This window comes from Doryrhamphus excisus, linkage group LG10, assembly GCF_037039965.1.
Source record: "Doryrhamphus excisus strain RoL-2023G ecotype Guam linkage group LG10, RoL_Dexc_Guam_v1.1, whole genome shotgun sequence".
NCBI lineage: Eukaryota > Metazoa > Chordata > Actinopteri > Syngnathiformes > Syngnathidae > Doryrhamphus > Doryrhamphus excisus.
The window spans coordinates 16965087-16977869 of NC_136366.1; the positions used below are offsets into that span (position 1 = coordinate 16965087).

General features: G+C 36.3%; 1 protein-coding gene across 2 annotated transcripts in view; it reads right to left on the reverse strand.

The window, feature by feature from the left end:
• stxbp1a (syntaxin binding protein 1a) overlaps positions 1 to 12783 on the reverse strand; it is a 46770-nt gene that overhangs the window by 28678 nt on the left and 5309 nt on the right. For both annotated transcript variants that reach the window (XM_058053837.2, XM_058053828.2), the window contains exons 2-4: positions 1355 to 1404; positions 1083 to 1164; positions 924 to 1000 (exon numbers count right to left, since the gene is read on the reverse strand). In XM_058053837.2, the coding sequence (XP_057909820.1) occupies positions 924 to 1000; positions 1083 to 1164; positions 1355 to 1404 (209 nt within the window). The remainder of the gene's footprint in view (positions 1 to 923; positions 1001 to 1082; positions 1165 to 1354; positions 1405 to 12783) is intronic.

The window sequence follows — 12783 nt, forward strand, 5'->3', positions numbered from 1 at the left end:
AACAGAATATTAGAAATGGAACGTTTTATCACCATTAATGAGGAGGACACTCTTGAAATGATCGAAAAAAATAAAAATGCTCATCAACTGCAAGAACGAACAAAGACTGCTAGAAAGTATTCTTGAAACATTTTTGCAATTATTGTGTTTACACTGTTTAGATATAATACATGTAATAAACTGAACATTTTCTGGAAACTAAATGGTCTTTTGATTAAATAGTACGTCATAATAAGCTCATGATTAAAGAGTATGTGATAATAAGATCATCACATGGTTTGTCTGGTATCAGGCCCAGTATCATGCCCCCTTCGGTTTCGGGCTGATACTGACACTTGGGGGCATGATACCTGGCCTGATACCAGACAAACCATGTGATAACCTATAAATAACACACTTAAACCTAATATATGCTCATTCAACCTGAGATTTACACACACAACCATACTAGCATGCTAAACTAAGCTAATTCGGCTAGCTTCCATTCATACTCCGCCAACAATGGTGTAAGATTAAGATTAAGATATGCCTTTATTCGTCCCTCAGTGGGCAAATTTGCATTGCACAGCAGCAAGAGTACAGAGTCAGTTAAGCAGTACAAAATACACAATATAGAAAAATAAACAATAAATAAAATAAAAAGTATGAACAAAATCAACAGTTTTTCCCAGAGTTATATACAAATACAGTATGCAGATAATATGAAACGAGATGAGATATATGACCAGTCTATACACTGAGATCTTGCTAGTAAGTTAATATGAGGCATTATAGAAATACTTCACATAGAACTTAGTATATTGCATTTAGAGCCCTTAATATTGCAAGAATTTCAACCTGTGTTGAAAGTGGAGTTGTTGCTGACGCCATTGCCAACCGTTGTTGTAATAAGTGGGTGGAGGAAGAGGAGTGAGCATACCAACCTTCTCTGTCGGCGTAATCAGGAAAATGGCCTCCAAGCTGGGAAGAGGCTCTCGTCGCTTGTTGATGTCCTCCACAACTGGAAGAAAGATTACATTGCAGGTGTATTAGAGAAGTAGACATGCAGTATGACATTGGAAGGGTGAGACCATCTGACTTACTGGTGATGCCCTCTGTCATGATGTCTGTCATCTTGCAGCAAGAAGACAACATCCTCATACTCAGCTGGTCCACAATCAGGGCCTGGAAACATTTCATACAACTATTTGGACGATCCAACCATTTAGTTGGTATACACACGGGAAATAATGTACTAAAAAACAACCAATATGTGTCTCTACAACATGAGGTGCATGTTGTACTACATGGTAGGATTTGGAGGGGGCATAATATTTAATATATAATATTGTATCGTAATCATATTAGTTTTTACCTTCCATTCTCCCTTCTTCTTCACCTTCTTGATGACATCATTCATAATCTCTGCAACACAGACACGACAAGCAATTATACACCTTTGGTACTAAATTTAATTGGATCTGTGCATTAAAAGCACAAGTACACGCCATTGGCAGTAATACTCATTGAACATTTCACATACAATGCAATCACAATTCATTTCAATTTAGAGAATATAGCAAAAATGATTCATCCTGAATTGCACAGGAATAAAAACATGCTAATAAACAAGATAATATACACAAGGGGTCTCAAACACGCGGCCCGCGGGCCAAATGTGGCCCGCAGGACACTAGTTTGAGGCCCCCGCCTTGATATGAAAGTTTAATGTTAGTGCGGCCCGTGCAAGTTTGATATGGATGCTGTATGGTATCATGTACCCAGAAAAAAACATTGTATAAAAAAAAATAATAATCCATGTCCATGGATGACAAAAGGTCTTCAGAATGCTTGTAAGAAAAAAAATGCACTTTATAAAAACTTCATCAAACAAAGAACACAGGACACTGAAAGTAGGTATAAATCATATAAAAACAACTTAACTTCCATTTTAAGGAAAAGCAAACAAGATTATTACAGTACCGAGTTAGGAAAAAGCAGAAATAATATGAAGGCTTTTTGGAGTATTCTAAAAACTGTGATAAACAAAGGAAAAAAATCTAATAATTACCCCACTTTTTTCCGCATTGCAGGCAAAGAATGTTTCGATAAAAATACTGTGGTAAATAAAATAAATGAATATTTTGTAAAAGTGGGACCAACACTGGCCAGGGAAATACCAGATCCAGTACTCCCCTTAGGCTGGAAAGAAAATTTAACAGAACGTAATACCTCATCCATGTTTATATCCCCAGTCGAACCAAATGAAATTATACAAACAGTTAACAAATTCATCAGTAAGAAATCAACAGACTACAATGATCTCGACATGTCAACAATTAAATCCACAATTAAACATATAGCTCTGCCACTGACACACATATGTAATTTGTCTTTCAGTTCAGGTGTATTCCCCAGCAAAATGAAAATAGCCAAAATTATACCAGTATACAAATCAGGTGACAAACAGGACTTTAATAACTTTAGACCTATTTCATTATTACCGCAGTTCTCAAAAATTCTCGAAAAATTATTCAATAATCAATTGGAAAAATTTATGAACAAACATTCACTACTGTCCGATGCACAATATGGGTTCAGATCCAAGCATTCAACAGCCTTAGCACTCATGGACACTGTAGAAACAATATCATCTGCTCTTGAAGAAAAAAATCACTCCATTGGAATATTTGTGGACTTGAGCAAAGCTTTTGATACCATTGATCATGATATTCTACTGAGGAAACTGGACAGATATGGAATAAGAGGATTACCATTAAAATGGATTCGAAGTTACCTAGACCGAAGAGTACAGTATGTTAGTATGGAAAATTATAACTCGGAACATTTACAAGTAACCTGTGGGGTCCCCCAGGGCTCTGTGCTAGGACCCAAATTTTTCTCATTATATATTAATGATCTGTGTCATGTGTCAGACTTTTTAAAACCAGTTCTTTTTGCCGATGACACTAGTTTGTTTTCCTCAGGAAAAAATCTTGATGAATTGATCCACAAAATAACATCGGAATTTTTCAAGATTAAATTATGGTTCGATTCAAACAAATTATCACTGAACATGAACAAGACAAAATGTGTATATTTTGGAAAGCAATTAAAAAACAAAGAGATTAAAATTTCAATTGGTGGAACAACAATCACACAAGTTAATGAAATCCGATTTTTAGGTGTAATTCTCGATAGCCAATTAAATTGGAAATCACATATTAACTACACAGCAAAAAAAATGGCAAAAAATGTTGCAATTCTCAGTAAAGCAAGACATGTTTTAACCAATAAATCTCTTCACATCCTATATTCCACACTTGTAACGCCATATCTGACTTATTGTTCAGAGATATGGGGAAACAATTTCAGAACCAATCTGCAACCTCTGGTCCTCCTGCAAAAAAGAGCAATTCGGCATACACATAAGGTAGGTGTCATAGAGCATACTAATCCATTATTCCTCGAATCCAAAATGCTCAAATTTGCAGATATAATATCCTTGAAAACCTTACAGATCATTTACAAAGCTAAACATAAACTCTTACCAGGAAACATTCAAAGTCTGTTCAAGGAAAAAGAAATATCCTATCAATTCAGAAATCCAAACCATTTTAAATCTCAAAGTTACCGGACCTCAAGAAAAGGTTTTTTTGTTTCCAATTGTGGAATAAAGCAATGGGAGAGTTTGCCGTCGGAAATTAAGGAGAGTAAAAGCATACCACAATTTAAACGAAAATATAAAGATTGGATTTAATCAAATTATAATAGCGACATTATAAGTTAACCCAATTTCACATCATCAGTTAAACGACACTAAAAAATCTGACTACTTGATGCAGGTCATATTAGTTTGGAAACGTGTATATAAAGTTATATTGCAGTTATGTTTATCCTCAATATTTTATTTTTGTACATGTGCATGTGTATGTATGCATTTATTTGTAGATGTGTATATGCATATGCATGTGTATATGTGTATGTGTATATATATATACGTATATATATATGTATATATGTGTATGTATATATATGTGTGTATGTGTATGTATATATAAATGCATATATTTTTCTCCCCTTTCTCCTCTTTAAATGTTACTCATTATTTTGTTTGCTTGGTTGTCGGTAGCCACAGAAAAAAAAAAAAATGTTAATTTTGGGGGGAGAAAAAAAAAAAAGAAAAAAAAAGAAAAGAAAAAAAACTGTCTACATTGGTGGCACTACTGAATTTCATTTAGTTGTAAATTCGATGAAATGTGACACAGTACAAGCTAAGTGTCTGTTTATAAATATAAGTGGGAATGGTATTTTAATAGTGATCATTCTACTGTCTTGTCATCTCTGCTGGAATCTCTGATTGACTGATATGAGAAATGTAAGAATATTACCTTAATACCTTTGTAACTATAAATTGTTAGAGGTACCTAGGCTAACATGCATAAATATAGAGGTAGTGATTATCATTATTATCATCATTAATTATTATTAATTATTACTTTACAATAAATAGTAATAATGGACAGCAAGACATCACTGCTTAAAAAATTGGTTTGAGCACAGACCTAAAACCTTGCTTCCTAATGCACAAGACTAGACACACACAAACTAATAAACACGTCTAAAAAAACTCAGGTAGGGTTTAACAAGAAGAAACTGATGTTTGGGTTGGACACCTGTCCAGACACAGTCTCAAGTTCTTGTTTTTTAATGCATAAGATTAGACACATGCAATCCAGAAAATAAGTAAATGTCACAAAAAAGTGGGCTAATAAATTGACACACAAAGACTGGAGATTTCTGAAAATAAAACAGAAGAAATTTCTACACTGTACAAGAAGCAATGAAGTCTGTAAAATTAAATAATTAAAAATAAAAAATCACAAAATCTTCAACTACAATGATGAAAATGGTAATATTAGTGATGATTATAATGATGGTAATAATGATAAAGATTATAACAATAAGGATAATGATAATAATAATAATACAATGATAATAATAACAGGGGAAACAAGACAGTGGCATGAACATGATTATATCTTGCAAAAAGGGGTAGGTATTTATAAGCTTTTGCTTCAGCCTACTCCTTTTGGGCTTGCTATCAGATAGTTGAATACAAATGTAAATAATGGAAAGTTATATTTTGATTTCGATTGATGTAAGAAATGCACTGTTATGATTCATATATTTGCCCAAATAAAGCGAAAAAAAAAAAAATTATTACGTTTGATTAATGTTCATGTTAAAGGTTAAATAACTGTTAATAGTTATCCTCCCTATCCGTGTGGAAGTGGTAAGTTTTTGGCTATTTAAGTTTAAAGGAACTAACTTGAAGGCTACCGTTTAGGTCGCTAGCTCTCTAGTTTGCGAGTTAGCATGTGTCTCAAGACCCTGCAGTTGCGCAATATGTTGTAAATAAAAAGAGTATAAATGTGACTATAGTCGTGTTTTGTCATGTCTACAGGGCTCTAATAATGCTTTGTTCATTTTAATCTGAAAAATATAATTTGTCTACCCACCAACTATATGTGGTTTCTTAAGTTTTCATTATTTGCTGTTTTATTATTATTATTATATTTATTTATTTATTACTGATTGATTGATTTTCTTTATTCTTGATTTGTTTATTTATTTTTCATCTTATTTTGTGTAGAAAAATAAAAAGTAAGATATTTGAGAACAGTGGAATGTTTTATCAGAGCTTTTATTGTAGAAAATCAAAACCAAAGCAAAGTTTATTCATTTTTCTGTTTTTAATAAGTGCGTTTTTTGGTTTTTTTTTTTTTGGAAAACCTGATGTGGCCCAGTCTCACCCAGACCCTAGCTCCAGTGGCCCCCAAGTAAATTGAGTTTGAGACCCCTGATATACACCAATAGAGTTCATCTAACATTGGAAAATAATGGAAGGTCACAATGGACTGTTTAAACTAGTATAGTATATTGTAGCGTTGCTGAGAGCACTTCCTGCTTCCCAGCATGCTTTGCTAGACTGCTCTGTAAATAGCTGTGAAATTTTCATGTTTAATTTTATTTAAGTTGTTGTTTGTCATTCACTGTAGTATCAGTAGTTGCCCTGTGTGTGTCTACTTTTTTTAACCTGAGGACTGGAGCACACAGCCATCCCAATGAGAACGCACATCGTAGTGTTGTCGCCATATCTATGCTACTGTTGTTGTTTTGGTAGTGTTTTATAAATATACTCAACAAAAATATAAACGCAACACTTTTGTTTTTGCTCCCATTTTTCATGATATGGACTTTAAGATCTAAAATTAATCCCAAATACATAATATTACCATTTCTTTCAAATATTATTCACAAATATGTCTAAATGTATGACAGTGAGTACTTCTGCTTTGCTGAGATAATCCATCCCACCTCACTGGTGTGCCACATCAAGATGCTCATCAGACACCCTGATTAGTGATTAATTACCTTAGACTGTCCACAATAAAAGGCCACCCAGAAATGTGCATTTGTTTTGCTTTAGGGATCTGGAGACTCATAACTATCAACTGGTGTCATGGGAAATACCTACGGGTGACCACCATTTGCCTCATACAGTGCAACACATCTTCTTCGCATAGTTTATCAGATTGTGATAATTGTGGCCTGAGGAATGTTGGTGCGCTCCTCTTCAATGGCTGTGCAAAGTTGCTGGATATCAGTGGGAATTGGTACACGTTGTTGTATACGCCGATCAAGCACATCCCAAACATGCTCATTGGGTGACAAAACTGCACATTTCAGAGTGGCCCTTTTATGGTGGGCAGTATAAGGTACACCTGTGCACTAATCATGGTGTCTGATGTTGCACACTAGTGAGGTGGGATGGATTATCTCAGCAAAGCAGAAGTGCTCACTATCACACATTCATTCATTTTCTACCGCTTTTTCCTCATGAGGGGTGTTGGAGTCCAGGTACACCCTGGACTGGTGGCCAGCCAATCACAGGGCACATATAGACAAACAACCATTCACACTCACATTCATACCTATGGACAATTTGGAGTCGCCAATTAACCTAGCATGTTTTTGGAATGTGGGAGGAAACCGGAGTACCCGGAGAAAACCCACGCATGCACGCGGAGAACATGCAAACTCCACACAGAGATGGCCGAGGGTGGAATCGAACCCTGGTCTCCTAGCTGTGAGGTCTGCGCGCTAACCACTTGACTGTCGTGCCGCCCGTCTTAGTAAATATTATTTTTTTTTCAAAGATAGCATATATTTTTGTTGAGAGTATAAAACCTGTTACAACCTCTAAGAGCCCTCTATACATGAAATAACACCCCTATAGTCACCTTTACACTTGTATTACTCAATATAGTGCACATAATAAGAGAAAATAAGACATAATATAGACTCCGCCGTGCCGCCCCCACTATCAAACATTTAGACAGATTTGGAAAGGCACATTTAAAAGAAATGGTAATATTGTTTATCCGGAGATAGAGACTGACCCATAGCAAGTCCTTAGCACGGGACTGTAAAGTTCTTTGGATCTGTGCCATAACGGTAAAGAATGTTTTTGTTCCTATGGATTGGAAGTAGTGGAAGTTCCGTTGCCACAGGATGAGTGGTTTCCACAAACAAAGGTTTTTATCTATCACTCGTTTCCTCAGGTTTTGCATTTCAGCATTTTTCTGAGAATAACATGTCTCTATACTCCAAAATGGTGTTTTTACTGTATTTCCATTTCCAATTCCCACTGCTAACCCTGAAAATAATAACATATTTGACCTTACTAGCAACTATACTTATATCCTGTTTGGTTTTGGTGTGGTGCAAATAGACCTACTGTCTGCTTCTTAGCTTCACCAAAGTTAACAGTGAACTAAAAGAATATACAGTAAGTACATAAATGCAACAACGGTTGTATACAAAGAGTAGAACCACTTCATTAGACAACAACAATGGCGACTCGTCCCTGCTGATGTCCTGATACACAATACAGGAAAACACCAGTCAGTCCGACATAGGGGAAGGGACCTGATCAAACACGGTGCAACAGCTGTGTCAACCAAATAGGGACGCACACACACACACACACACACACATACACACACATACACACACATACACACACATACAAAAGCCTCACAATCTCTCTCCCGTCCAGTTTAGCAGGATACACATCCTCATGGTTGAAACCTTCTAGAATAAACACGTCGGACTCAAGTCGTTTACATTTCATGTTGTCTTGGAAAAAACAAGCAAACTGTTTTTTGTGATAAAAAGACAGTAGGATAATGATTCTCAACTGGTGGGTTGTGACCCAAAAGTGAGTATTTGGCTGTAAATATATGTTTTATTTATCAAGCAGCTGTTTAAGTGGAATGTGTTATTGCTCAATTGTCATATTTGGAAGTGTTCAAAATTGCTAACGCTAATTGCTAACACATACTGTATATTGGATTTTCAATGTAAATTAGCATAAAGCTAACACATTTGTAGAAATGCATGCCGTTTATGTTGAGTGATGCAGAGAAATTATTTTGTATCAAATATAAGTCATGATAGGCGGCACGGCGGTCGACGGTTAGCGCACAGACCCCAATGTTCTCCCCGTGCATGTGTGGGTTTTCTCCGGGTACTCCGGTTTCCTCCCACATTCCAAAAACATGCTAGGTTAATTGGCCACTCCAAATTGTATGAATGTGAGTGTGAATGGTTGTTTGTCTATATGTGCCCTGTGATTGGCTGGCCACCAGTCCAGGGTGTACCCCGCCTCTCGCCCAAAGACAGCTGGGATAGGCTCCAGCACCCCCCGTGACTCTCGTGAGGAAAAAGTGGTAGAAAATGAATGAATGAATGAATGAAGTCATGATGATTAGTTATGTAATGGCTCACTTTTCCACAAAGTCTGCGCTGCTTTTTGGCTCATTTGCATACTAACAGTGATTGGATGGTTCTTGGATGGTCCGATTTGGGCTATGAAAAAGCATCCAGCACAGCCACGGAGATGAGCGATGTGTGGAGATATCTTGTGCTTTTTCTGGCAGAGTTTTTCACTTCTAAAATGTTGATTTGGGGAGGGGAAATGCCCCCCTAAATAAATGGCTTGCCCCCGTTTAAATAAATGGCTTGCAAGCTAATTATTTAGGGGGGAATTTTTAACACTTGTTTGGTTTGACTTAAAGAAAAGTAGAAAAAATATTCATTCATTTTCTACCGCTTTTTCCTACACCCTGGACTGGTGGCCAGCCAATCACAGGGCACATATAGACAAACAACCATTCACACTCACATTCATACCTATGGACAATTTGGAGTCGCCAATTAACCTAGCATGTTTTTGGAATGTGGGAGGAAACCGGAGTACCCGGAGAAAACCCACGCATGCACGGGGAGAACATGCAAACTCCACACAGAGATGACCAAGGGTGGAATTGAACCCTGGTCTCCTAGCTGTGAGGTCTGCGCGCTAACCACTAGACCACCGTAAAAATATATGTATAAATAAATTAATGAATTAAAAAAAATTTACAAAATGGCTTAAAAGTGTAAAAACATACAAATGACTTAGATGTAGTAAAAATAAATAGAATAAATAAAAATGATTTAAATTAAAGTGTAAAAAAAACAAAAATTACTAATAAAAGTGTAAAAAATAACAAACAATAATGTAAAAAAAATGACTCGGTTGAAAGTGGGTTGTGATTTACTGACCATTGGAAATATGGTTCCCAGGTCGAGACCACTTGAGAACCTGCCTCTCACATTTATGAAACACCATTTAAATTCAGCTTCATACATAAAGAAACAATTACAGGCATGCAGTATACAGGATTGTACCTGAGCCATTCAGTCTGATCTGTACATTACATGTACATTACATGTACATTACATGTACATTACATTACATTACATGACATTACGTTACAACACACTAACCAGACCCAGCCAACACTATACGTAAGAACCACAACAACAAACCATAACAAGTGTGTAGCCTCATTTACCCAGCCTGAGGCAGACTGGGGGACCTTTCCCATGACATTGTACTGGTGGGAGAAGTCCAAATGCTAATACAGTCTATATCACTTGTTACTGTCACAGCAGAGTAATTAGCTCCTGCTGGGTTTAAACCTATAGACTACTATGGGTTTATACTACTATGGGTTTATACTATAGACCAGGGGTGGGCAAACTACGGCCCGGGGGCCACATCCGGCCCGCCAAGTGTTTGAATACGGCCCGTCCAATTTTTCCAAAGTATTTCATTTAAAGTCAACATACAACCTGGCATCATGGCCTGAGCCAACCTTTTGATGGTTTTATCAATTTCGTTTTTTGACATGGTCTGTTGTTTACAAAGTGCTCCTGAAAAAAGGGACACAAGCACATAATAATAATAATAACTATTATTATTATTAGATTATTATAATAATTATTAGAACTATTATGATTATTATAATTATTATATTAATGCCAATTATTATATTAATTATATATAATATTATTGTTATATTTGCATATTTTACATAATAATAATATAATAATTATTATTTTAATTTTATTGTAATTATTATAATATTTTATTATTTTTCAAATATTTAAATATAATTATAAAATAATAAATAATAATAGCAGATTGCATGACAATTTTACAGATACAATAATACCAGGTGGACTGTTCCGTGTAAAATATAGTATAGTCTGCCCCCCCCCCCCCCCCCCCGTTAATTTTGTCATATCAATGCGGCCCGCGAGTCAAAAGGTTTGCCCACCCCTGATATAGACTCACTGTTGGGAGGTCCTGTATGGAATGACTACATACTGTATAGCTAGACAGTCAGTGCAAAGTCTGCCTTCTTTATGACCAAAGGGATGGAGGGACTGTGCAGTGTATGTCTGTGAAAGGTGGAAGTAGCGACATACTTTACAGGTACAATGCAGAGTGGGTGGGAAAAGAACTATGTTCATGTAGTTTGAAATATTATAAAGTGTATTTATGCAGTTTCCATTCACGCCCTTCGGACTGGCTGACTGATGGTGATATAGGTGGTAGTCGACATACTGTAACAGAAACTGAAACTGGGTGACTTTGGCCAAAATCATATTGAAAATGGGCATTAATAAAGATTATTTTAAACTACAGCAGTTTGTTGACATCAGTTGACAATAACCTTACTTATTTTGAACCTTATTTTGCCCTGACCAGGGAGTCACTGTGTGTATGGTTTAACGCCATGGAACAGTCGGTATGTTGCTGTGGTTTCACGCTGCCGAGCAATCGTGATGAGGTTAACGATACGATATTACATGTCACTTTTCATAGAAATGACCCTTTACTCTACAAAAACTGTTGACCGTAAATGCTGACCATTTTTGTGTAATATGAACAACATGGTGGACCAGGACTCCATAACTTTATCATAAACATACTCCGGTTTCCTCCCACATTCCATAAACATGCATCCAAATTGTCCATAGGTATGAATGTGAGTGTGAATGGTTGTTTGTTTGTTGATACTTTAAGCCCTAAAATGTGTGCCTCTCACAGTTATTAACACATGAGTATACAATATTGTACTTACAAAATATATAGTCTCGTCAAACAATCTTCCTGCTGGAAAATGTTGACAGAATTGACTTATGCTGGATTTATAGCTGCAGTATTTTTTTCCCGGACATGGTGCCATCGCACCACTTTTCTATTGAGGTTATCTTAAAAAAAACGTATCAAGCAGAGAAAAGAAATACAGTACAGTACAGTAATCCCCTCACCATTTTGCCTAAATTGTGCCCCGCCCCGCTTTTACTCATGTTTTAACGGTGTATTAACCAATGAATGTTGTATTTTGGTGTGTCTTCTATTCTGTTTACTTGCTTTATTCAACTCCATTCTTCTGTAAAGTGTCTTTGAGTATTTTGAAAAGCGCTATACAAATAAAATGTATTATTATTATTATTATAAATTAAGCATTTTCAAGCATAAAATTAAATAAAATACAAATATAAGGCATTCAGAAGACGCACTGAAAGACGTTATAAATATACGTATGTCCTATTCTAAACTGAAGATAATATGTATTAACCCCAAGTCAACTGGGATAGGCTCCAGCATACCCCCACCACCCTAGCGGGGATAAGCGGCATAGAAGACGGATGGATGGGTTCCTCTGTATTACCAATAAATGATATGAAATTTGGGCTGAAACTAACTATTATTTTCATAGTCGATAAATCTGAAGCCAAATCAATATGAACCACCCACGGACAGATAGTGGTTTGGTCCACAACAAAAAATTGTAATGACTGTTTTCCAAAGTCAAAACGGATATATATATGTGAATATTGTGTTTTGCTACAATGATAACAGGTCTTCTTTCATGGATGACGAAGGAAAAAATGATTTACCCAATACCAAAATGAATCGGATAACGGATGAATCTTTGATTGATGGATACAATGTTGCACCTTTACGTGTAACCCCTTCTTTCACCTTAGAATTAGTTTTATGAGTGCAGACAACAGCACGTGTGTAGTGTAGTCCATGTGCAGACTGTTAAATATGTCTGGTGCTATATACAGTATGTCTGTGAGGGGGATGGTGAGTGCTGGTGAGAGCGAGATGATGATGAGGAGGAGGAGGAGGAGGAGGAGGAGGAGGAGCATGCATGCCAGGTCTGACGCAGCGTTCTTCAGTGGAATAGCAAGATTTCAGTATATTTGCACTCCATTCCTGGACTAGCTCTATTTCAGTCAGTTCTTCTTCCTGTAACCACAGCAACTCGTACATGCGGTGTGTGTGTAGTCATTGCTCGTATATATTTATTATGCTTGCGTGATTCA